The sequence below is a fragment of the Panthera leo genome, chromosome B4 (genome assembly GCF_018350215.1).
Source record: "Panthera leo isolate Ple1 chromosome B4, P.leo_Ple1_pat1.1, whole genome shotgun sequence".
NCBI lineage: Eukaryota > Metazoa > Chordata > Mammalia > Carnivora > Felidae > Panthera > Panthera leo.
The window spans coordinates 49,081,896-49,108,880 of record NC_056685.1 but is presented as its reverse complement, the minus strand read 5'-3'; the positions used below and the strand labels follow the sequence as shown (position 1 = coordinate 49,108,880).

Below are 26,985 nucleotides of genomic sequence, written 5' to 3'. Positions count from 1 at the left end.
CACATAACAGGGTCAAGTTTTTCTGAGAAAGTATCTTAATCTTTAGAGTTCAACTACTGAAGTTGCTTATCATTTTTTTCTTGTTACTATTCTGCCCAGAGTAGTAATTCAATCAAAAAGCACCCTGGACCTGTCCTTTGGAAAATGTGGCCTGGACTCCGAACAAGCAAATGCTTCTATCTGGGCCTCTGAATCTTACTGAGTTACGCAAAGATGACAGAGCATTCAAGATGTTCATTAGTATTACTACTGCGACATCCTCAATGGCAGCAGATCCGAGAGTCCCGTGGCCCCGTGGCCCCGTGGCCCCATGCCAGCAGCACGGTACCTGTGCTGGCCAGTGACGGCAGCATCAGAAGTGGCCCCGTAACCACACTTCCCCCGGCACATCCAGCTGTATTCTCTGCTCCCCAGTCTTTCATGGACCTGCCTGTTTTCCAAGCCTGGTTCCCCAGGCTTCTTACTGACTCAGTGAGCTATTCCATGTCCTCCTAACAGATGCCTTTTCAGTTTAACCTAATCTGAACTGGTTTCATTAGTTTCAACTCGTAATTCTAGTATAACAAGTATTTACTGAGAAGTCTGGTATGGTGTGGGACAATAGCATTGGTGCCACACTGCCTGGGGTTCATATTCTAGCTTCAACACGAATTTGTTGTGTGATTTGGGCGATTAACTCTTAAACTCTCAGTTTCCTTTCTATAAAATGAGGATAATTGAGGTATGCACACCTCATGGAGTTATTTCAAGTATCAAATAGACTAATATGTATAAAGTGCTAAGGATGGTGTCTGGGACATGTATCAATGCTCAAAAACTGTCAGCTACTTGTTTCCCTGTTGCTGGCTTTGGTGGTGGTGCTGTTGCAGTCGTTGCTGAGTGCTTATCAGGTTCAGACTTATAGCAACTTATAAAAGCAGAGGACACCATGATCTAGGTTTCTTAAAGAACATAAACACAACCTCTTTGGGGCCTAGAAAGCAGGCTGGTGGGGAAATGTTTATTACATCATGAACATTTTTTTTTAACTTGGAGCCCATGCTCCCAGACTCCTGGGATAAGAGTTCTATTACTTGCTGGTTACGTAAATTTACAGGAATCATTCAATTTTCCTAAGCTTGATCACTTAGGGAGCCTCAGTTTGCTCCCATATTTTTGTGATGATGAGATAAAACAGTATATACGTTTAGAATGGAACAAGGCAATTAGTAGGCGTTTAATCATCCAATACTAGATTTCCATATTTTTTCTTACATACTTCCAGAAATGCAAAAGTAACTTTGAAAAACAAAACAAAGTAAGCACTGTCTTAGTAATTATAGAATTTAAAAATTTAACATATAAGAAAAACAGACCACTTCACTCCAACACAAACGACAGAAGCCACAAATAAGCATTATTAGTGTCCAGGTGTTCTAAGCACCTTGGCATCACAGTGACAGATGACATATGCAAATCAGAGTAACATGATGGAGGGGCCTCTGGGTGGCTCAGTTGGTTAAGTGTCCAACTTCGGCTCAGGTCATGATCTTGCAGCTCATGGGTTCGAGCCCCGTGTCGGGCTCTGTGCTGACAGCCCAGAGCCTGGAGCCTGCTTTGGATTCTGTGTCTCCCCCTCTCTCTGCCTCTCCCGCACTTGTGCTCCGTCTCTCTCAAAAATAAATAAACATTTAAAAAAATTTTTTCTTTAAAGTAACATGATGGCTGAGGTGTAACTGTCAATCCCAAATCATAATGTCGTTCAACATACTCAACGGTCACTTACCTTTCAGTATAAATGAGCAAAACAATGGAAAACCTAATGGGTGGATTTTCCTCCACATTAGCGGGAAAGGACAGCAGGATGTGGATTTATATGATTGCTAGTGGAATACACAGTGGAGGAAGAAATCACAGTGGAATTAACAAGTTCAATAGATCCTCTTTCCAAAAAAAACTCTTCAGGAGGAGTAGCTACTCAAAAAAATGAGAAACCCCATAAGTTTTCAAAGCATCTTCCTGCAAAAATGCTCAGTGTTTTCTACACATCATTTAAACATCCCTGTGGGGTAGCTGGTAGTTAGCTTCACATTTCATATACAAAAAGTGAAATGTAGAGAGATGAATGAGTTGCCTAAAATTTCCTCACACTTTGCTGCCTTTATCCCCCCACATGCATACACACAGGCAGCTACATGCATGCTGTCCTTACAATACGTTCTCAAGGACATGAACTGAAGAACTTAGCACAATATAGTAATCAACACCTAGAACCTAAAGGGATGTCAACTCTCATTTACTTCAAATTACTAACATTATAGATGAACATTATAAACCCAAAAGCTGATTTTCATTTTTCTAGGGAAAACAAAGTTGAGGAAACTGAAAAGTTCTAGGATAATTCAGAAACATAAAACAGTTAATTCTGTACGATTTAATATGCTAAAAAGACCTATAACTTGCTCTATAAGCCTTCTGGTTAAGATCAGAACAGCACATTCTGACATTATGTCGTAGAGAAGTTCACGTGTCTGAATCCGGACTTCTCCGCACTTGCTTGCCCACTGATTAGCCATGTCACTTGGGAAAGTTACGAAACCTCTCCAAGCATCATGTTTCTACTCAAGATTGAATAGAAGATCTTTACTTTGAGAGCTCAAACACATCTTAAATCCTAGAAATAAATGTAAAAAAAAATTATTTAAATAATCATGAAGATAATAGATTATTTTTCTCTTGGTTCCACCTTTAATAATAAGCAGATATAAAAATGAAGACAAACTTTAATTTGCTCTAAAATGTTACACTGTTGTAATTACAACAGCTTCTTGCTATTGGGTTAGAAAGAGGATTTGGATCTCTACTTTGTGGGAGCTCTCGGCCAGAGAGAGATGGGGAGCAGAGTAGTCTCATTTGGTCACTACCATGAAGGGTGGGGGAAACTTGAGACTGGCACATCACTGGGGCCTTGAGAAACTCCAGGTTAACATGCTGCCAGATCAGGGTTGGGGGGTGGACATCCTCATCAGTGAGGACTGGGAATTCTGGAGGACTTGGTGAGCTCAACCACCCTGGGTGCACAGTACTAGACGAGGGAGACAGCCTATGTGGTCAAGAGACTGTTCCACACATGGAAATTGATCAACTAAATAAATATACTTAGGATAATGGGAACAAGATTTCTCATGACAAGAAAGAGGGACACAAATATAGAAAGGGGAGTGGGCAAGAATAGCCATTTGATGTTGGCTTGTGAGGAAATCATCAGTGTGAACCCATAGTTTCTGATACAGATAGATTATAGATAGATGGACAGACAAATAGATATAAATGCACGGTATTTATATGTGCGCATTGTGTATATGTGAAAATTCATGCATTTCCTACATCTGTCCACTGAGAAGACCTAGAAACAACAGCCTTACAGCAGTGAGCACACCTAGCACCCAGATCTTGGTTTCTAAAAATCAGTCTTCACTAAAAGAAAGTAGACCTCCTTGGAAAAATGGCCGATTCCAGGGCTAGCACAGAAAAAAAGTTAAAGATAAGCCTGAAATATCCATGATAAGAATTCAAGGAACTTCTTGAACATGTCAAAGAATAATATGAACATGTCAAAAGGACAGAAGAACAATCTAACACAGCGCCTACTGGCCAAATCTGGGATAATCTGAATATCAATAATAAATAATGACAGTAATGGATTATAACCAATTGAGTCCAATAGGACTCCATGAGCTCTTATAAACAGAAAGGAAAAAAAAAAAGTAGGAGAGGAGAAGGTAATGCTAACTAGTAAGTATAGAAGAAATGATGGAATTAGAAAACCACCATTTGACAAATATCAGAGTAATAACTGAAGAATTATGAATGAATGCTAAAACTACCGAATAAAGTTAGATGAGGAACAGGATATTAATACAATCTCAAAATATCTCCATTCATTTCTGTATTAATTACTTGTTAAAACACAAAATACTGGGGCACCTGGGTGGCTCGGTCAGTTAAGTGTCCAACTCTTGGTTTGAGCTCATAGTCCATGAGATCAAGCCCTGCATCAGCCTCTGCGCTGACAGCATGGAGCCTGCTTGGGATCCTCTCTCTCCCTTGCTCTCTGCCCTTCCCTGTGCTTGCATGCACTCTCTTCTCTCTCTCTCTCTCTCTTTCTCAAATACATAAACTTTAACAAAAAACACAAAATACTTATTAATTTTATAATGGAGAAACTTGCCAGAAAGCATCTTAGCCAATTAAAACTTAACATCCTCAATAATGGGACAAATGCACATCTTAGGACTCCCGACATAATGCACTGAGAAGAACTGAGCAAAACTTCTGTGGTATTTCTCCCCAAAATATATAACTTGAATCTAATCATGAGAAAAACATCAAACAAACCCAACTGAAGCACATTTTGCAAAATAACAGGCACCTATTCTTCACACTCAAGGGAAGATTGAGGACTGTTCCAGAGTGAAGAAGACTAGAGAGACATGTAACCATTGATCCCAAAACTAAGACCATTTTTGAGACAATCTGCAAAATTTGAACAAAGTCTATGGATTTAATGGTAGTATGCTATCAGTGTTAATTTCCTGATTTTGATGGTATACTGTGGCTTGGTACAAGTGTTCTTGTTTTTAGAAAATATACACTGAAATATTCATGACTAATGGACCAATAGGTCTGCAATTTAATCTCAAAAAATTGAAATAATTACACATATATAATTTAATAAACACACACATGTATACACACAAAGATAATGAGAAGACAAAAGGCAAATGGGGCAAAATTTAATAACTGTGGAATCTCAGTGAAGAGTAAATAGTTCTGTGTACGATTTTTGCAACTTTTCTGTAAATTTAAAATTACTCAAAAATAAAAGTTAAAAAGATATTTCATATACTATTGTGATTTATTTAGCATCTAGATATTTTTTCTTATGGAAGGGTTTTCAAGATTATCAACTATTCTATTTTTTAAACAAAAAATATTTGATTATATATGGTACATATTGCCTGCTTTTTCCCCTTGAAATATCATAGACATCTTTCCATATTAATAAATATAGGTTTGTAGCACAGTTTTTAATGGCTACACAATCTTCCCCTACATGGTCATAAATAATTTATACAATCATTTTTCTATTATTGGATACTTAAGGTTTCAGATTTTTTGCTATTAGGAACAATACTTCAGTAAACGTCCTTATGGTTACATCTTTGCATACATCGTGACCTTATTCCCTAGAGCTTTCATTAATTTTTTTTCTGCTCACCTACTCACATGTAATCCATGTTCACTGTTAAAAAATTCAAACAGTATGGAAACTAAAACTTCTCCATTTAAAAAAAAAAAGAAAGAATAATTCTTGCATGTAACAGAAAAATAATAATCTGGAAGACTATTATAAAAGATGACTGACAAATGAAAATGGAATTCAAACACCACGACTGCAAATTAGTCAGAATAATGCAAAATATAACAAAACACATACACCAGAGAAGTGGCTGGCATAGTGATGTCACATTAAAAACCTGATAATAAATGTTTTGACTTATAATGAGGTTTTCAGGAGTAGCAAAAGTGGGTGTACTAGAAACCCAGGATATATTACATTGTAGATGCGTAATCAATATAGTAGCAAAACCAGCGGAGGAGTTGTCTCCTGTCTGTCCCCCCACATCCCTCCCACTACTGCCACACTGAGGAGGAGAAATGGAGGTCGTAACCTGACCTTCTGCTCATCATTCCCAGCTGAAAAACAAGTGAGGCTGTGTTGATGGAGCGTGTTCACTGACAGGAGTCAGAGAACTTAGCCACACTGGGAAAGGCCTGTGTGATGAGAATGTAGATCCAAGGAGCAGAGGGGGTCACACTGCATCTGTTTCAAGCAGCATCCAAAAACGGTTGACAACTGGCTCTCCCTTCTGCCTCCCTGTGTCAGCAGGAACTTGCGTCTACAGTATTTTACTTTTCTCTATTCAAAAGTATCTTGTTTCTCTCCAGCTTCCACCCATAAGGGAAGTATATTCTTAATCTTGGGGCACCTGGAAATCCATAAAGTTTTCTGGGAAAGCACTGCTATAGACAAAGAAAACTGTGTTAGTAAAGCTTTTGTGAATAGAAATTATGATTTAAGTAAAAACCCAAGTGTTTAAAGCCTATGCTTCCTATCTAAAAGTCATAAAGTAGTTTCCTTTTATATTTCATGCTACTCAAAGGCACTTAAAAAATAATTGTTAACGAATTATATCTAAGCAATTATTTTTTGAGTACCAGAAAAGATGTTCAACACTGCACATGAATGGCCTGAAAATATCTCTTAAGATAATTATATGTATAGTAAAACACTTAATATAAAGTGTACAGCAACCTTTTAAATTAAAAAAGTCACAAAATGTTCAAGAACAGTTTTCATCCACCAAGGCAACTAATTAATCTTGTAAGACTAAAACAGAGATGAGCTAAAATGCCAGGTAGTAAAATAACCTATAAGAGATAAAACACACACATTTTGGTCAATACTATTTGAAGTTTCAAAGAATCATAGCCTAAAAACAAAAACCATAAAAGCATACAGCTGCTATAAGTATCTCCAGCATTTTTCTGTTATAAACAACCCCCAAAACAGAGAAAACACAGACTATAGATTATGTGATTCCTCCTCAAACAGTGTCTATAGATTTAGAAATGGCTTTTCTCATAAGATATTCTGATTAACAACTCTACAAAACAAAGAACAATTCCAATTTCTTTTAAGAGATGTTCTTTCTACCATCCTTCTTGTGTATAAATCAGCAAATAAGAAAAATAAATTGCTGCCAAGATTCAAGATGTTCAGGATCCACTTCATAAGACAGAATGATAGACACTGTGGCATTGGCCCCAATATTTCATTCTCTCCCCCCAAAACTCTTGATGGCCTGAGATATGTACTCCACAAACCAGGTTTAGGAGAACAAATCAGGACTGACGAACTGAAGAAGATACAAGGGGGATCTAGATACAGGACACAAACAACATTTCCAAGTACGACACTGAACACACTATGCTGAAAAATGTTACAGAAGAAGCCACCTTTGGGGCGATGTCTGACAGTGCTCTAGTATGGAATAGAAAGTCAGCTGTAGGTCTTGAGCTCAGAGAACTGGAAGATTCTTGAACAAGGCAGAATCTGATACCATTTCAATGTCACTGGTAATATATTAAGGTAAATACATGCGGCAGAGAGAGGTCATAAAAAAAGTAAAAAATGAACACCTCTATATTTACAGAGCATGGAATGCATTTAATTTTCAAAACCTGTTCAGTAAGATTTATGAGATGATGAACCCCTTCTGGTGAATGCTTTCTTCAAAGAACTGTTTAAGAAATGCAACTTCGATGTCGACTTTAATATCATCATGAAAAAATACCGTATTATAGGTCCTTATCTAGGGAATAATACTCCCAGACAATGAAAACGCCAAATATAAAATCACAGGCCATTATAGCTCTAAAGGACTGTAGAAATCATTAAGTTTTATCCCCTCATTGGTAGCTTATTTAAGTGGAGGCAGAGAGAAGTGAAGTGTTTGCCCAAGGACTAGGTATAAATTAGCGAAATTACAAAGACTAAACTCCAAGTCTTTTAGAGTTCTACTTCATTTACTCAATACGTGTACTATTACGGTTACTTCCCTTGACAACATACTATGAGCATCAAAAGGAGGAGAGGGAAAGAGAAGAAACTGCAGCTGGCATGGAGGCACTGATTCATCTGGGCCAGGCAATGGATGGTCAATTTACATTCATTATCTAATTTAATCCCCATTACAACCCTGTGAAATAGATGCCATTATTCCTACTTTACAGAGAAGGAACAGAAGACACAGAAAAGCAATGTGGCCAAAAGCTACTAATGGTAGTGCCAGGATTCCAACCACAGTCTATCCAGTGCAAAGACTCTGCTCTCAACCCTTCCTGGTCTCCCAGAGTTATCCTCCCTTCTTGTTCCATGGTATATTTGTTCTGGGTAAGCTCTGGGTCTGACCACCTCCAGTGATGACTGGCTTATATGCTGGCTGGCTGGCTGGGTGCCCCTGCCTGTCTCCTAGTCCAGCACAACATTCCAGGGAGAGGAAAGCCATCCTTTTCCCGAGAGCATAAGAGGTAGATGTACTTTTTGGCTAATCTTGACAGAGAAAGAAACTCTTTATCCATTAAGCCTTCTATTATAGCCAACTGCAGATCCAGACTAAATAGAAACACCCAGGGAATACTATTTGTATTAACTAACCAATATATAAATTCAACAATGCTTCAATCATCCTGCACCCAAACTATGTGGAACCAAGAACAAGAAGTATTTTTTTTAAAAATAGATGTGGGGCGCCTGGGTGGTTCAGTCAGTTAAGTGTCTAACTCTTGATTTCAGCTCAGGTCATGATCTCACAGTTCGTGAGTTCAAACCCTGCATCGGGCTCTGCATTCACAGCACAGAATCACAGGGATTCTGTCTCCCTTTCTCTCTGCCCCTCCCCCTGCCTCTCTTTCTCTCAAAATAAGGAAAAATAAACTTAAAAAAAAATAGATGTTTCAAGTTAGTGATTCTCTACAACTATGGGATGGTAGGGGAGAGGGTGGAACCAAAATCACCTGGGGCAATTTTCACAGTAAAGAAGCCTATCCCCTCAGTCCAACACCCAACCCCAATAGTACATATACTCAGGAGGGATATTCTAGGTTCCAGGAAGAGAGGAGTTCGGGCAAGTAATCTGAAAGCATTTTGTCAGGTAATTCTAAGAACCAGCATAACATACCATATATACCCTATATCCAAGTAAAACTACTGTCCTGAGGGATAAGTGAGATGGTGTACGTTTCTATGCCCGGACAGGAAGGACTAAAGGAAGTACAGGCAGGGAAAGACAGAGTACTATAAAGAGCAAAACAGGATCTGACAGTAAAAAGCTTACCAGAAAAGGGCCAGGCGAAACAACAAGAACAAAACTTTTTAAATAGAAGATATATGAAGAAAAAAGGCACAGGGGTCTGAAGTGTTAGCTGTGGGGAGGATCACCTCCAGGGTTTTCAGCAGCCAGAGAGCATCACTGTGCTCCAGAACAATCCAATCACTAACACCACAGTTTGGAAACTAACCTGTATTTAAGAGAAAGTGTTCAAATCAAATACTTTTTAATGGATTTCTTTCTAAAATGGCTAGATTCTCTGATCTGATCAAGATTCAACCGTTCTACTTACATAAAAATGACGCATGAAAAGCAGCATGGTTTAGTGGGGAAACTGAGCATGAGTTCTGGAGTCAAGCAGATGTAGGTTCCAGTACTTGGGAGGTTTTGTGGTCTTCAGTATAGGGAATGTGGCTGAAATCGGAGAGGTCAGGAGGTTTTCAAGGGGGAGTGTGCAAAGTGTGAGAAGTTTGAGAGCTTGTTGGGACCTAACCTGAAGACCGCCAACACTTCAGGGATGACGGAGGAGAGAGAGGACCTTGCATACAAGACACAAGGACACAGGAGTCATCAGAAACTTGAAGGAAAACCTGAAGAATTTAGGATTACCAAAGCCAGGCAAAAAGAGTGTTTCCAGAAGGACTGTGCACTGTGTCAAATGCTGAACAGTAGAGCTAAACAAACAACTGCAGAATATTCCCTGGGCATGGGAAAATAAGAGGACATTGGCATCTTGATTAGTACAGATCCAAGGGAAACAAGTAAATATAACTCTTTTAAGAATTGTAGCCATGAGGGAAAGAACAGAAAGGTAGACTTAGCTGGAGATGAGGGGGAAGGTTGACATGTGAGCATTTTTTTAATGGATAAGAAAAGCTTACATTATGTTTAGGTGTTGATGGGAATAGATCGTAGAGACAGATGAAAGATACAGGAGAAAAAAATGGTCAACAAATGGAGTAAGGCCTCTGAAAATGTGGGAGGATATGAGAGCCACTGCACAGAGGAGGGACTGGACTTAGGAGGAAGGAAAAGGAGGAACAAAGGAAAGCAGAGCTGATGCAAGGACCTCAAGGGAGACCCTGTCTACTGGTTTCTATTTTCTCTAGAAAGGAGCAGGTAGGTCTTCTGCTGAGAGTGAAGGAGCCTCAAGATGGGCAGAAGAATTAGAAGCTTGAGGAGAAAGAAACGTTAAATTGTCACCAAAGAGAATTAAAGAAGAGGAATACAGGCCCCCCTCCAGTCTCTTTGAGTTCATGCCCGAAACTGTGGACCCTGTGACCATGAGCACTGATTAGGATACAGTCTGAATGGCCAGGTTTAAAAATGGGACTCTTTTGTGCTTTAACCAGGGTCCTACACACCTCAGCGCACAGAGAGGAGAGGAATCTAGACTTGAACGTTTGAACGTATAATAGCCTCACAGACATTTCCATCAGCAAATTCCAAGAAATCAACTCTAGGGGCGCCTGGGTGGCTCAGTCGGTTAAACGTCCGACTTCGACTCAGGTCACGATCTCGCGGTCCATGAGTTCGAGCCCCGCATCGGGCTCTGGGCTGATGGCTCGGAGCCTGGAGCCTGCTTCCGATTCTGTGTCTCCCTCTCTCTCTGCCCCTCCCCCGTTCATGCTCTGTCTCTCTCTGTCTCAAAAATAAATAAACGTTAAAAAAAATTTAAAAAGAAAAAGAAATCAATTCTAGGCTCATATTTTAGTAAACAGCTAATATCAAAGCATGACACTGAAAAATACAGTACATAATCAAATTGAGGCAAATTAAGACAAAATACCGCAGTGAAAAAAAGGCCTCAGTCATTGCAGGTTTCTATTTAGAATTAAATTTCCAGTATTAAATGTTCCTTTTCAATTTGTTTTGGGTCAAGAGGTTATTAACACCATAAAAAAGTTAATAGGAAAGTATGGTCTAGGACAAAGATGTGTTATTATATTTTACATGAATGCCTGTTATTAGGAAATTATCAGTTCCTAAAAACAACCATTCCTAGTTCATTAAGGGACAATTACATCAAAACTCATCTCCTATTATATTTTATTCCTCAATTAGTATTCTAGAGACAAGAGCACAAGTTATAATAGAAACCATACTTCTATGTCTACAACTGTTAAATAAAAGATATAGGACATACAGTTTTTTTTTATCTAACCAAATCATATAGTTTATTTCCAAATTTGTTTTAAATATTATGTTTATTCATTTTTCTCCTCTTACCCTGGCCCAAAATCTTAATTGAAATCTATGACTAGAAGGAAACAAGAATTAATATATAGGGACAAGAGACATCTATTTAAAAGCCTGGGTGGCTTAGTTGGTTAAGCATCCGACTCTTGATTTCGGTTCAGGTCATGATCTCACCTCTCCACAGTTCATAAGATCATGCCCTGCACTGGGCGCCATGCTAACGGCACAGAGCCTACTTGGGATTCTCTCTCCATTTTTCTGCCGCTCTCCTGTTCACATGCATGTGCACTTTCTCTCAAAAAAAAAAAAAAAAAAAAAGAACTTAAAAAAAAATGTTTGCAATTGGTCAAAGCTCACATGAACCATAGGAAAAGGAACAAAAATCAAAAGCACAAAAAGACATTTGTGAACTGTCAAGAATTTAAACCTGGCAAGGATTAAAAATGTTGATGAAGTATAGTTGGGAGTACAGGGCAACAGGAATGGCTTTAACATTTGTTCTAGATCATTCAGAACTGTGGTATCAGTGACTGCATCACAGTGATACTCTCAGTGCTGCTAAGATCTCTGAGATGACCTGCCCCACAGCTAATGGCACTGTGCCTTTTGACTTCATGTATCTTTTTATTTAAATATTTGTGTTACTGTTGTTTCACCTGGCCCTTTGCTGTTAAGCTTTTTACTGTCAGACCCCGTTTAGCTCCCTATGGCTAAACTGTCCTTCTCTGCCTTCTGTCCTTCTCTGCCAGAACTTCCCTCAGTCCTTTCCGTCTGGGCACAGAAATGTACACCATCTAACTTATTGGGAATGTTAATATTCTAAGCTAAAAGACTACATTTTCCCAGCTTCACTTGCAGCCAAGATGGCCACTGACTCAATTTGAGCCACGGAGGTGTAAGCAAAAATGGTGTATGAGATTTTTAGGATAGGACAGCCCTTCTTTGCTATTATCTAGGAAATGAGTGGAAAGACAGGAGCTTCAGGAGCCATCTTAGAGAATGGCGTGCCCTTAAGCATGAGAGCAGAAGCCAGACACTTTGGAAGTAGAAGAAAAAAGTAGCATAGGTCACCCCTGAAATACCTACCTCTAGACTTTGTACAAGAAAATAAATCCTGACGTATTTAAACTACTGACTGAATCTTTGCCTACTCCATAACCAAAGCAATTCTTAATGAATAAACAATGGAATTAGGATTTATAGATGTTAGGGGCACCTGGGTGGCTCAGTTGGTTAAGCGCCCGACTTTGGCTCAGGTCGTGATCTCACAGTTTGCAGATTTTGGACCCCGCATCGGGCTCTGTGCTAACAGCTCAGAGCCTGGGGCCTGCTTCAGATTCTGTGTGTGTCTCTCTCTCTCTGCCCCTCCCCTGCTCATGCTCTCTCTCTCTCTTTCTCACACACACACACAAATACATAAACATTAAAAAAAAAAAAGGATTTATAGATGTTAAGTTAGATGGACTGATGGAGAGAAAGAAGAGTACCTGGGTGGCCCAGTCAGTTAAGTGTTCAACTTGGCTCAGGTCATGATCTCACGGTTCATGAGTTCGAGCCCCATGTCAGGCTCTGTGCTGACAGCTCAGAGCCTAGAGCCTGTTTTAGATTCCGTGTCTCCTTCTCTCTCTTCCCCTCCCCTGTTTGCATTTTGTCTCCCTCCCAAAAATAAATACACATCAAAAAAAAAATTTTTTTTTAAAGACTCACAGAAAGATATCCAAGAGATACTGGCAAGTCCAATAAGTAGGTTAAGAAAAAATACATTAAATATAATCCTACTGTTTACTTAAACTTTGAAAAAGGGTGTCAGTTGCAGGACGTCTGGGTAGCTTTGTTGATTAAGGATCTGACTCTTGACTACAGTTCAGGTCGTGATCTCATGGTTCACAAGCTGGAGCCCCGTGTCGGGCTCAGTACCGACAGTGCAGAGCCCGCTTGGGATTCTCTCTCTCTTCTTCTCTTTCTGCCCTTCCCCTGCTTGTGCGCTATCCCTGTCTCTCTCAAGATAGATAAACTTAAAAAAAAAAAAAGCTTTAAAAAAATTTTTAGTTGAACTACTTTTATGATTCTTTTGAAATAGAAAATTGTACTTATTTTAGCTATCAACCATCTCTAGTATACAAAATATATTTAAGGCACAGGTCAAATCTATTTTTTAATATTTAATTATAAAAAGTTTGTTATTGAAATGGGTGATGTTTTTCATAATTGGTGCGATAGTAAATTATGAATCTCAAAGGTAAATATAATAACCCCTAGGAACTATGTGTAAGAATAGCAGGAATAAAGCAGACTTCGCAGACTTACTACTAATCCCACCTCCACAAAATCCACAAAGATTAACATAAAAAAGGGAAGTTTCCTCCACATATTAAACTCTGCATAAATGACTTGCCTAGAGTGATTTATGTATTGAGTAATAAAATACTGGAGGACAGAATAAAAGTTAACAGTCTACTGCATAGAAATAACCACTCACCTAAGCACTCAAAGGGATCTAAAAAGTTCACATAGGTGGGCAACTGTCTAGGATTTGTGAGGGGAACAAGGATGAGCAATACCAGCCGTGTTTTCTCTGAAATTCGCCTTCTGATCCAGTGACTTGTAATCTAGAACAATGACTTCCAAAACATGCTGCCTCTTTTCCAATCGTCTCCATTTCATTCACTAGGACAGAACTAGGCCTCCCTCTTAGGTAAGGACTTGCACATACCTTCCCACTGGCCTGTCAGCACCAAGGTCCTGTTAATTACCACATCAATTTCCGTAGCTCCATCTTCCACAGCCAATCTGATCTCTTCCAATCGTGTTTTTAAATGAGTCTGTCCAGCCGGAAAGCCAGTGGCCACTAGTAAAGAGAGGGAAAAAGAAGGAAGGAAGGGAGGGAGGGAGGAAGGAAGGAAGCAAAGAGAGAGGGAAGGGAGGAAAAAAGGAAGGAAGGGAGGAAGGAAAGAAGACAAATTTTAGTTGGTTTCTCAACAAGGAATTTGATACAAAAACACAAAAAACAACAACAAACAGCATTTAGACTAAAGCATTAATGACACTAAAGAGCTTCACGCTTATGTTGCAAAGTGAAGTGTGAAGAAATAGAAGGTCATCTCATATAGCGTTATTGGTATTAGGATAAATATTAGTATTGCATCGTCTGGAAAACCTGAAAGTAAGTTGCTACAGTGATGCTCATGAGGGGGCTCTAAGTAAATAGATACTAAGAGAATATGTTATCATCACACCGAGTCATAAAACAGTAGCTGTCACCCTGTCTTGATGGACCCTGGTTAATTATGGATCCTACTCCTAATCAAGTTGGCTATCATTGTATTCTTGATTTACTCACTCACACTTACAGCTGTGGTAACCAAATTGCAGTATAGTTTTTTCCCACTGCCTATCTTAAAATGAATAGCTAAGCAGATGAGAATAAAGGGAAGAGACAGCAGGAGGGAAAGGTACCTAATTTGTCCACAAAATCGGGACAGGGGTGAGGTGGGAAGAACAGGACCAAGTACAAAACAAAAAACAAAAAACAAAAACGAAAAGAAAATACAGCCACACTTCTGAAAACCTATTATATTTTTTACACGTGCATCATTAATTCCATTTCTATGACTAAAGATAACCTTTTGTATTTCCTTGATGTTATTAAATTCCTTGGGTCTGCTATCTTACAGGAGAGCACGTTTCCCTGTTGTATAAAAGAAAAGCTGAATTGACAGAAGCTGATGAAAAATTAAGGCAGCTGCCAAATACTGTGGGAATCCTCACAAATGGCTTGTATATCACTACTGTATACTATGTTTCTTTTGATGTATCCCTAATAAAATAAATTAATCATCTTTTTAGACTCCTTTTTCAAGGCCCCAGGATATTCCTCTTAACATCTTCTAAAAGTACAATCTAATTTTATATCTGTCCATCCATATACTCACACACACTCAGCTACACAGAAGCTTTTAAGACTCTTCTTTCCTTCATGCCAAGTCCTACTGAGTCTCTCTTAAGCCAATAACTCTTGAACATACCCTCTCTACTTTATCTCCCAGGCTTTGGAGTGGCTCTCCTCACCTCCCACAGGGACTGTGATAAGTCCCCCTAACATCCTGTCACCCCTCCTTAATGTGTCCAGTACCATCTCCTGACCCACTACAGCATAAAGCTGATCATGACATAACCTCTTCTCAAAACCTTGCAGTATGTGCCCCATCACCAGAATGAGCCCAAAGGCCACTGCCGAGCCTAGTTTCCCTATGGGATCCGGCCTTGATCTACCTCTCCAGCTTCAACTCACAGAGCCCCTTGCCCCCTTGCCCCAATTTAGACCCAACAACTGCAAGCCATGTACAGTTCCCTGAACACGCTCCTGTGCCTTCACACACGCTAGTTCCTCTGTCTAAAATCATTCGCTAACTCACCAACACGCCTCCTTACCCTTTAAGACCCTATGCAGCTATTAGCTCCTCTATGAAGAATCCTCTTACTCTCTGTCACCAACCTCTGCAAAATAAATCACTCCCTGCTCAGAGTTACAAGTGTAGCTTCTGCATATCTCTATTAGCATATTTTGCATACATATAATACTATATATCCTGCATGATGATGTTTTAAACTTGATTATTCCTCCTAAACAACTAAGTTTCCTTAAGGACCGGGAAACACTTCTGTATTCTTGGGAATTCACATGGTCAGCTACTTAGCAGGCAATCAGATACTGAGAGAATGAGTAAATACAAATAATTAAATAGATAAAACTAATTAAAATAATATAAAATTATATATAAAGCCTCCAGGAGTTTTGAGGTGAAGAACCGGAAACAGGTTGAGAGACAACAGCAAAGCCAAAACAATTTTACCCGAAGCCACGGGGATGGTGGAGCCGGCTGCCTTCAGTGCTTTCACAGCATCACACACTCGTGCGGGATAAACACAAACGGCGGCTGTAGTAAGGCCTATGAAGAAAGAAATCGTAACAGCCTACTTTAGCGGAAGTTCAATTTGTACAATATGCTTTTAATTATTATTTATACCACCACACTGGCAGAAATCAAAATGGCAGGAAAAATAACTCCCCCATGACGCTGCACTGAATGAAAAAGTTTTAGGGGCGCCTGGGTGGCTCAGTTGGTTAAGCATCTGACTTCGGCTCAGGTCATGATCTCACGGTTCGTGGGTTCGAGCCCCCCCGTGTGCTGACAGCTCAGAGCCTGGAGCCTGCTTGGATTCTGTGTCCCCCTCTCTCTCTGCCCCTCCCCTGATCTCTCTCTCTCTCTCTCTCAAGAATAAATACACATTAAAAAAAATTTTTAATAAAGAAAAAGCTTTGACTTTCCACATTCCCTTCCAGGTCTTGACAATATGGGTCATTTTCTAACTGTTAAAGTCATGGAATAAAATAATCATGATGCTGCTCTTTGAGGATAATATAATACCACTTTTTAAAAATTCCTAGGGGCGCCTGGGTGGCTCAGTCGGTTAAGCGTCTGACTTCAGCTCAGGTCACGATCTCACAGTCCATGAGTTTGAGCCCCGCGTCGGGCTCTGGGCCGATGGCTCAGAGCCTGGAGCCTGCTTCCGATTCTGTGTCTCCCTCTCTCTCTGCCCCTCCCCTGTTCATGCTCTGTCTCTCTCTGTCTCAAAAATAAATAAACATTAAAAAAAAAAAATTAAAAATTCCTAAATGGTAAACATAATGGTCTTGACTCAGTGACAATATTTTATTTCATGTAGATAACAAAATCCAGATTTCTACAGCAAACAGACAGTGGATGAAAAAAAAAATGGACGTGAACCTTACAAGGTAATATAGCAAAATGACATTTAATTGATCCTATTCCCTCTGTTGCAAGAAATAATAATATCTGAATCTGGAGCCCTTATTTGGAAGAATAAGCTCTTAAATCTAAAAAAAATCAAATAAAAATCAAATAGCCAATATAAAACAAAACAAGAGCATAAGACTCATATGAAGTTGTTACTTTTTTCAGCCCCTCCCTCAAGGCTGTTACTTTTAATAACTTTGTATAACAACACCTACAAATAGGTGGTGTTTTTATTGTCAACTCAAAAGAAACATCATAAATATTTTTCAAAAGCTGTGGCGTTATAGGTCTACAAATTATCTACAAATTACTTGGGATAAAACACCAGCATTGGACCAAAGCAGCATCTCTAGCTGCATTCATTACAGACAGGCACTCAGGGATCATGAAACATCTCTCCATGAAAAGCTCCTAAAACCAGCCCAGTGAGTGATACGCACATCATCCCGGAAATGCTGTTAGCCTTCCAGATCTCGGTTTCCTCATTTAGATACAGAGGATCAACTCTCAAAGAAAGGTCTCCTCCTTTCCTAAAATGTTAACATTCTAAACTTACGGCAACTTTAGAAAGTCCTTTCTTTCATGTATACTAAGAGAGTGAATATAACTTTTTTCAAAAGATCTAACCTAATATACGAGCATGCAATATTCCCCATTTGCATTTTATTCTCAAAAGTATTTCATTTACTCACAGAAAATACTTTATGTATGAGATGTGATTATTAAGTAATGAGACTGGCTTTTGCACATGTGGCTAGGGAATGAGAATCAGTATTTTAGAGTCACTAGATAGAAAATTTCCCACACTGAAGAAGTAGAAAGAAAAATAAAGAAACTCTCTACCAGCAACTTTAATCCATGATGGGAAGAACTGACCTAAAAAAGAGATTCAGATTCTCTCCCTGCTGTTTTTTAGAGAAGAATCTCAATTATATGCTATGTACACAAATCTACCAGTGGATCTTACTGCTATTACCATTTAAGCAGCTGAATCTTGTCTTAAGTCCTCTTAGATTTAGTAATTAGTACTGTAAAGGGGTAAACACAGACAGATTATACACAACATTACCTTTATCATGCACATTTAAAGCTTTTAAGAGATCTTCCCGGATTGGATACTTGGCTTTATAACAAAGCCTTTGAACGTTGGAAGATGTGTCATCACCTGAGAGTGTAGTAAGATCTATAAAGGTAACAGCTTTCAGGAGCCAAGCAGCCTGGTTTAAGAAAAGTAAAAAACAAGATTAAAAAAAAAATCGTCAACAACCCAGTTAGTTAGCAGGAAATCATTAGACAAACATTTGTGCTAAAATCTGACATCTACACTGTTCTCAGGCATGTCATTCTCTATATGATATAGACATTGCTCAACAGGGACCAAAAAGATGAACACTGCAGAGAACAAAATAAAAGAGGGGTACGGAGTAGTCTTAAAACTATTTTTCCTTCCGTAGCTATCTCAAAGTGAAATCCCTAATAGAGCAAGCCTCCCCACATCACACCTCCCCATCTTATCCACCAGGAGCCCTGATGGCTACCATGATATGAGAGAACTTGGGAATAAGAGGATCTCTATCTGATATTTCTACCTCCACCCTTGAGATCTAGGATGAGACATTAAAAAAGAAGTCTCTAATTTCTTTGCTGTTTTTTTTTTCACTGTATTCCAACCCCATTTTTAAAACAATATTCATAGTTTGTAATTCATTCTAATGAATTTCCTTTTATCTTTCAATTAGAATATTTCCAAGGATGAGTCAAATGAGAAATGTCACCCTAAAGGATTCAATGGCAATATTTTGCCTCACTTGAGAAATGAATTCTGAATTCCTTCTAGTCCTGTGATCCACAGCACATCTTTGGTCAGTATCCACTGAAGGATATGCTGACCACAAGTACCCCATGAAACATCACTTTTTGAATTTTGGAAAATGATTTATGAAAATTAATAGTGAGGTAAACACGGTGGTCAAAGAAGGTCAACTTTTATGCCTAAGGTCCTCAACAGCAGACACACCAGGTTTAGACGTTATGGTTTAAAAATTAAAATAGAAGACAACCAAAGAAGGTATGTCTAAGGAACTGAATAAATGTGTTGAGGAAATACGCCATTTAATTCACCCATGAATAAAGATGCCTCAAATTCATTTGCGGCTTTGCCACTCAAGAGTGGTAAGATGTTTAACTTGTTCGGATAATGTGCTATCTTTCTCCAACCCATCATCATCATATATGAATTATTAAAATAAGTCATGGACAGCTGCAATCTTTTAAGTTTAGATGCATCTTGAGCAAAATTCAATATTGTGGCCTTGAGGGAAGAGACCAGGCATTGTAAACTACAGGAATAGAATGCTCAAGAAGAAACCTTACTTGCCACTCCTTTTTCACCACTCTGCGAGCCTGGATTTGCTCTGCACGCCTCAGAACTGCTGGTTGATTCACTTGTATTTTGGAGATCCAGCTAAGGTCTAAAGGGGAAAGAAGAACACTTCTTTATCAAATATATTCACCTATTTTCACGCAGTCCTTGAAAGGATATATCATTTTGCATCGAAGCTCTTATAAAGCTTCTGTTTCCTTTTTGCACAATTACAAATCAATAGCCTTGTTGAAAGAAGCTTGGTCATGAAAAGGCATACTTCATGTAAAATCAAGTACAGGAGGAACCGGAAGAACTTGTATTGATTCATTACACAGACATATCTAACAGAGGAAAATGTTACATTACTCCTGCCATGTGCCTCACATCTGACGGCAAAGGCTTATTTGTAAGTGCCCCGTCCAGGAGAACAAATGATTAATAAACTACCTAGTGAATTAATGTTGGGGCTTAAAGGAACCCTTGATCACTACCCCCTACTGACAAGATTAGTCTCTACTAGATGCTGATATGATATATCCCATTCTTTCGTCAAAGGAGACTATTTCAAAATGTATTAGAAATTACAACATTGATAGAACAGAAGTTTCAAAAAGGGAAAGAAAGAAACAAGCTGTTCAAAAGTCTGGGAGACATCTTTATTGCTTCAGTTTTGAAATGCTCTTTCCTACCTCGATCCTACCCTCCATCTTAGTTAACTGTAACTCCTATTTTGAACCCAGCCTACATGTTAGCTTTTGTGAAAACACTGCCGAGCTCCTCAGATAGAGCTAACATTTTGGATACAGCTGTACTGTACAACTTGTATTCAGTTCAGCCAGGAGTCATGGTAAATTGGTCTCCTATGCTCACTGTACTGTGAGTCATGATCTTATCTTTGAGTATCTAACACCAAACACAGGATGGTGCACATGTATTTCACTTTTATCCACCAGCACTCTGTATAACAGAGGTGACCTTAGAGTAAATTGAGCACACACCCATTTACCTTCTGTAAATAACCTCACTTTTATATCCCTCCAGCATCTTCTACCTTCTATAAATAACTTCATTTTTATATCCCTCCAGCAACTTCTTCTTAGAAGAGGCTTAAAAAAAAACACAGTGGGAAAGGTTATTCATTAGGAAATATGTCCCAATTATCCGTGATTTTGCTTCCTGCAGTATCAGTTACCTGTGGTCAACTGCAGTCCAAAAACCAAAGATCCTCCTTCTGAGGTACCAGAAGGTCAATAGTAGCCTAACACTAGCTCACAATGTCTGCATCATCACCACATTTCGTCTCATCAGATAGGTATTTTATCATCTCACATCATCACTAGGGTGACTACAGTACAATAAAATATTCTGAGAGAGACCACATCCACATGACTTGTATTATAGCATATTGTCATAATTGTTCTATTTTACTATTACTTATTGCCGTTAATCTCTTAGTGTACCTAATTTATAAATTAAAAATTCTCATAGGTGTGTATGTATAGGAAAAAATATGGTATATATGTAGGGTCAAACACTGTCCACAGTTTCAGGCATCGACTAGCGGTGGTCTTGGAACATATTCTCCATGGATAAGAGGGGACTACGGTACACAATTCTCTACAATGTGATGGGGAAAACCGCTGATTGCATACTGCACCACATAACAACACAAATAATAATAATAAAGCATTTGCATCTACCACAGAGATAAGACTATGTTTCTACAAAAAAAAATTCTCTCATTTCCAATTGATTCCTCTTATCAATATTAATGTTGTAGAAATTCGAAGTGCGAGTTTGAGCGATTAATAATGATATACTTATTTAAATATCACTGAATAAAGAGCAGAGTCTGGGTGCTTTTTTTTTTCAATTAAACTATTTTGTTAGCCGAAATCATTTAACAAAACAGATTTTTAACATTTCACTCCATCTGCTCCTCAAAGACACTGTGTGTTTTCCTCCTTGTCTACTGAGCCAACATCACAGAGAAAATGGGAGTCTAAGGTCAAGCAAATGAAATCTGCCTCTTCTTCCCTACACAGAGATGGGTTCTAGGTAAAGCCCAAAGAAATAAGACCAGACTGACACATCAGACTCATCCTAATCATAAGACCTATAAGAACCCCTCTATACCCCAAAACAGGGGAGATTCTTAAAAAAACAAAAACAAAAACTAGTAACGGTGATTAGGTTTGTGGTAAAGATCGTTTCAGGCAGATAGTAAAACCAATGAGGCAAAGAGTTGTGTGAAATACAGGGCTCACCACCAAGCCACTGTTGGCAGTGGCCAAAAGAGGGAAGCCTATGCTGGTGGGGCAAGGCTTTGAGGGGCCGTCCTTTATCAGTCATGTGACACTTCTGGAAGCCCCTCCCCACCTCTTCTCTACCACTACCACCAATGGAAGCACTGCTACTGGAGAGAGGTCCAGGACGCTCCATCGCCTGGCTGCCTCTGTCCTCATATGACCCTCTTCTCCCTCTCTGCTCCTCCAACCCTGTGGTACAGCGTTTCTAAACTATCAGGAGTTCACTGGCAAGCCTGTCACGTTCTGTCTCTGGACCTGTGCATGCTGTCTGCTCCTTCTGCCCTTCATTATCTTGCCAATACAGTGAACTCCTACCCAACCTTTAGGACTCAGTTCGAATGCTACTGTCTCTGTGAACCTTCTCTGAACCATACCAGTTGAGCTACTCCTTTGTTCCTTTGCACTTAAGGCTACTCTCTAGTCTACCGTTAGCGCAGACCCCTTCATTCTGAATACACTGATTTGCCGAAATGTTCACATTCCCCACAGATTTTTAAAACTCCAAGCCAAGTGCCTGACACATGGCGGCATTCAATAAATAAGCCGAATGGTTCCCCGACACCAGCCATGATCGAATTCTGAGCAACACCATTCCCAGTTGCTTTAAAACAAAATGAGTGTTTGCTTTTTCCCCCCACCACTTTACTGAGGTATAAGTGACAAATAAAAATTGTGTATGTTTAAGATACACATCTTGATGTTTTGATATGCATATGCACTGCGAAATAACCACCACAATCAAGCTAATTAACCTATCTATCACTTCACACCATTTTCTCTTTTTCCCTTTTTTGTGTGTGCTGAGAACAATTAAGATCTGCTCTCTGGGCAGATTTCAAGCACACGATAAAGTATTGTTAACAATGGTCACGTTACCGTACACTAGATCTCTGGAACTTATTCACCTTGTATAATGGAACTTTGCACCCCAACTGTTTCCAATAAAGGAACTTGGGAATCTCCACAAGAGAAGTTGGGATTGAGGCATGCATGGAATACCTGAGGACATCCACCTTAAAAACTAATTTTTAGTAATATTACCCACCAAAGGTTAGAACCCACAGGGCCTGCTCTCATACTTCACAGACATCACTTGCCAGAGGTCCCTGCAAACCACCTACTGGAGAATGTAATAGGCTAACTTCTCTTGCAGTATCAGCCTCCACTGTTAAAAATATCATTAGTGGTCATAAAATTATCTGGCCCCATATTTAATCCAGCCACAGAATTTGCCTCTGTGACCTCCCATGGTAATGAATTATATAAGTGACTATCTCATTTTATTAGCACTTAATTTGCTACTCTTTAATTTCATCAAATAACCCTTGTTCTCATATTATGGGGTCTGGGGAAAAGAAAGGACTGATTGGCCTTTGTTATGTCCTTCATAATTTTTAATATTTTATTCGAGTACCCTTTAGCGTCTCCTTTCCGGGAGAAGTGATTCTAATGCACACAATCTCATCAGTACCATAGAATCTTCTCTTACGGGGCCAGGAGGGGTTTCAAGTGCACGTGCCTTTGGGGAGAATCGACATGAAGCCATAATTGGAAGGCGATAATACTCTTTTCTTAAAACTCTCCCATGAAAAAATGCCCTACTGTGTCTCTTAGTATGTCATTTGGGTGGCTTTCAGGCCCTTCTGTCAGTTATAAATTTATTCTCAGATACTCTTCTCACAATTTTTTATTATTGTTATCTTTCCTGTGTGAAGTCTCAATGGAGACCAATCATTTTCCTTACAACTCTACCATGTGGTCTGTCACTTCCACGAGTGCTTCCCTGGATGTTCTCGCACTTCTTCAGAGTATTTCAAATGGTAACTCTGTGAAAGGAGGTTTATTTGTATTTTGATTTGACCTTTGTTCCTAATAGAGAAAAATACATTGTGATAGCTTAGTAGAGATTTTTTTTCCCCCAAATTTGGGAAAAGGAAGAAAGACTAAATTTCCCATGCTTTCTTTTCATTCTTTTCTGTTTATTTCCAGTTCTAATTTGCAACTTCCCAGGAATCAGCCAGACCTTTCCATATGCACAAGTGCCTAGCACAAAAATAGTTGCTCAATAAGGCTCTTACATCACAGTAAATTTATAAAATTTTTAAAAATGTTTATTTATTTTGAGAGAGAGAGAGAGAGAGAGAGAGAAGGAGAAGCAGAGAGAGAGGGAGATAGATAATCCCAAGCAGGCTCCACGCTGTCAACACAGAGCCCAACAGGGTTCAGTCTCACAAACTGTGAGATCATGATGTGAGCCATAATCAGGAGTCGGTTGCTTAACCAATTAAACCATCCAGGCGCTCCACAGTAAATTTATTGTTTACCACAGACCCTGTAACTGGTGAAATATCAACTTGACCATGTCTAGTCCTTTTTTTTTTTAATGTTTATTTTTGAGAGACAGACACAGAGCATGAGCAGGGGAGGGGCAGAGAGAGGGAGACACAGAATACGAAGCAGGCTCCAGGCTCTGAGCTTTCAGCACAAAGCTCAACACAGGGCTCAAACTCACAAATCATGAGGTCATGACTTGAGCCGAAGTCGGACGCCCAACTGACTGAACTACCCAGCAGCCCCAACCAGGTAGGGTCTTTTAAACTCAGCCTTGGAAAAGGGCAGCTTGGCTAGAAAAAAAAAGAGCTTTGGATGTTAGTGCATGCCTGATCCATCCAAGCTCATAAGATACTCAACTTATATAAATGAGCAGACTCAGCCTTGCCCACTTCCTAAGCCAAAAATATACAAGAAAGACTGGAAGCCCCATCCTTACTAGCAGGTAGGAATAAGAATTAGCTTTCTTCACAAAGTCTACTACCATCCAATAAGCCCCCGGTAAGCTCTCTGGGGCATCCACGCCCCCACTGGACATGAGCCAACTTTTCCAACATCCTACTGTGTAAACCCAATTCTCAGAGCCCAGATAGATGATCTAAAAACTAAGACACCCGGGCTCAGTTGGTTTAGTGTCCAACTCTTGATCTCAGCTCAGGTCTTAATCTCAGGGTCATGAGTTTAAGCGCCACACTGGGCTCCATGCTAGGGGTGAAGTTTATTTAAAAAAAAAAAAAATAGAAACCAAGACACCAGCAACTTAGAACATATATTACTACTAGTCACAGAGCCTTACTACTATGACATCTCCCCAGAGCCACTCTGACCCTAATCTTCAACTCCTATCCCACATACATTCTCCATTAAGACCACTCTTTAGGTTATTAATCCAAGTCCAGGTGAATATTAAGTTTACTACACCCTCTAAAATATTTCAACTTAGGGGCACATAGGCAGCTCAGTCGATTAAGCATCTGACTTCAGCTCAGGTCAAGATCTCACGGTTCATGGGTTCGAGCCCCACATCAGGCTTTGTGCTGACAGCTCAGAGCCTGGAGCCTGCTTCTGATTCTATGTCTCCCTCTCTCTCTGCCCCTCCCCTGCTTATGCTTTGTCTTTCTCTCTCACTCTCTCTCTCTCAAAAATAGATAAATATATTATTTTAATTTTTAAATAAATAAAATACTTCAACTTAGGTTTCTGGCATCAATCTGACATGATCTGCTAACTTGTTCCTTCTTTACCAATCTAGAATATTCTCTGCTTACCCTCCTGTTCCCTCTGGCTTTCATTTCTAGTATGTATTGTATCCATAGCCATGTGGGTTATAACATTCTTTCAGAACACATCACAGTGGAAGAAAGTCTGGGCTCACATTATAAGATACATGTGCTCTTGTACTGGCTTCACATAGCAGCATCCCATTGTGATTTTAAGGTCTCCCCATTTTCTCTTATCCTTCATCCCTCCTTAAGACATGAGCCCTTTCCCAGCTATTGCTGCTCTTTACTAAGTAATTTCTCCCAATTATTCTTCTTCTCGATTCATCAGCTATTGCCTGTAGGTTAATCTAGACACCAAAAGGAGAACCTAGTCACTTGCTCTGGCATCAAAAGTACTGTTTGTTGCGGTCTCCAGTCTCCCTGTTTCAGATCCACTTGTTCCAAGGATGCCCATAACCACTCAGTGACTAGCCTCAAAGGTTCAACAGCTAGGGGTGGCTGCAATTATGTAGCCAGAGAGCCAGAAGCCCTTAGAGGAGTGAAGCACCCAAATGCAAGTCCTACTACCTCTCCATTTAGCCTGTCTGGCCTGTAGGCACTGTGCTACACGGGGTGAGAAATGCAGTGGCATGAAACAGGTTGCTGCTATCCTGAAAGAGCTTTGGGAATAAAGTTACAGACTGGCAAGATCTGAATAATATAAAAAATATGGGGACATACGTTGGCTTTTAACCAACATTTCCAAAGAATCAGTTAGGAATCTTTCAGTTTTTAAAAATGACAAAAAACTGACTTTGGTGACTGGAACAAAAAGGGAAGGATGGTAAAAACTCAGATAACTGAGAAGAGATTGGAGGAACAAGCTCAGAAAAGAGACAGGAACCAAAGACAACAATACAGAGCCAAAACCAGAACAACGACAGCATTTAACAGCAATAGCCTGGCCAAGATGTCACAGCAGCTGCTGCGGACAATGACACCACCACTTAATCTAAGTCACTCAGAGCCTCAAGTTCCATATAAAAGCATCCAAAGCCTGAACTATGCATGACTGTGGGTGGCAGGGAAGAGGAGAGATCCATTCCTTCCTCTTTGTGCCTCCCTGATGGAATTGCCCAACACTAAGAGGACAGGAGTTAGTTGCTGGAAACTCAAAAAAATTATAAATTTCTATGACAATGGTCAGTAAGTTTGGGACATGCTACATGGGTTAGTTTCTCTTAGAGATACATAAAGCATTTAGCACATTAGCCTCTACAACAAAGTCCCACAGGAAAGAAAGACTCTTGGATTTTCTTTAATTCAGCATTTCTCAAACATTTGACCACAAAAGGCATTTTCCCTGTAACATACACCTACCACAATGGCTGGGCAATAAGTCAAGTTCAGAGGAAGGGAAGGTCAGAGCCAGTTCATCCAGCTGGCTAAAAAAAAACTCTTAGTAAATAAGTGGAGATGAGAGATTGACCCTAAAGCAGAGGTTTTCAGTCTGGAGACATTTTTGGTTGTCGCAGCTGGTGGTAGGAAAGTGACACTTGCATCTAGTAGGCAGAGAGGCCAGGGATGCTGCTAAGCATCCTACAACGTACAGGACAGTCTCTCTCAGTAGTATAAGTGCCTGACACTAAGCTTTTGATTGCTTAGGCATCCATTTCAGGACATCTGTCCTGAATAAACACATCAGCAGCTGTATGACACTGCTACTAACAAACCAAGCAACAAGGAGCTAGACAGCCCCCCCACACGAAGGTCCCTCTCTCAGAGAGCCCTGGGTAACCTAGACAACCACCTGAGTCACCTTGC

At 39.6% G+C, this 26,985-nt stretch overlaps 1 protein-coding gene across 1 annotated transcript in view; it reads right to left on the bottom strand.

Annotated features, from left to right (window-relative positions):
- Window positions 1–26,985, bottom strand: part of DERA (deoxyribose-phosphate aldolase) — a 117,756-nt gene that overhangs the window by 49,272 nt on the left and 41,499 nt on the right. The window contains exons 2-5 of the mRNA XM_042945907.1: window positions 19,328–19,425; window positions 18,024–18,171; window positions 15,989–16,084; window positions 13,849–13,983 (exon numbers count right to left, since the gene is read on the bottom strand). Coding sequence (XP_042801841.1) covers window positions 13,849–13,983; window positions 15,989–16,084; window positions 18,024–18,171; window positions 19,328–19,425 — 477 coding nt within the window. The remainder of the gene's footprint in view (window positions 1–13,848; window positions 13,984–15,988; window positions 16,085–18,023; window positions 18,172–19,327; window positions 19,426–26,985) is intronic.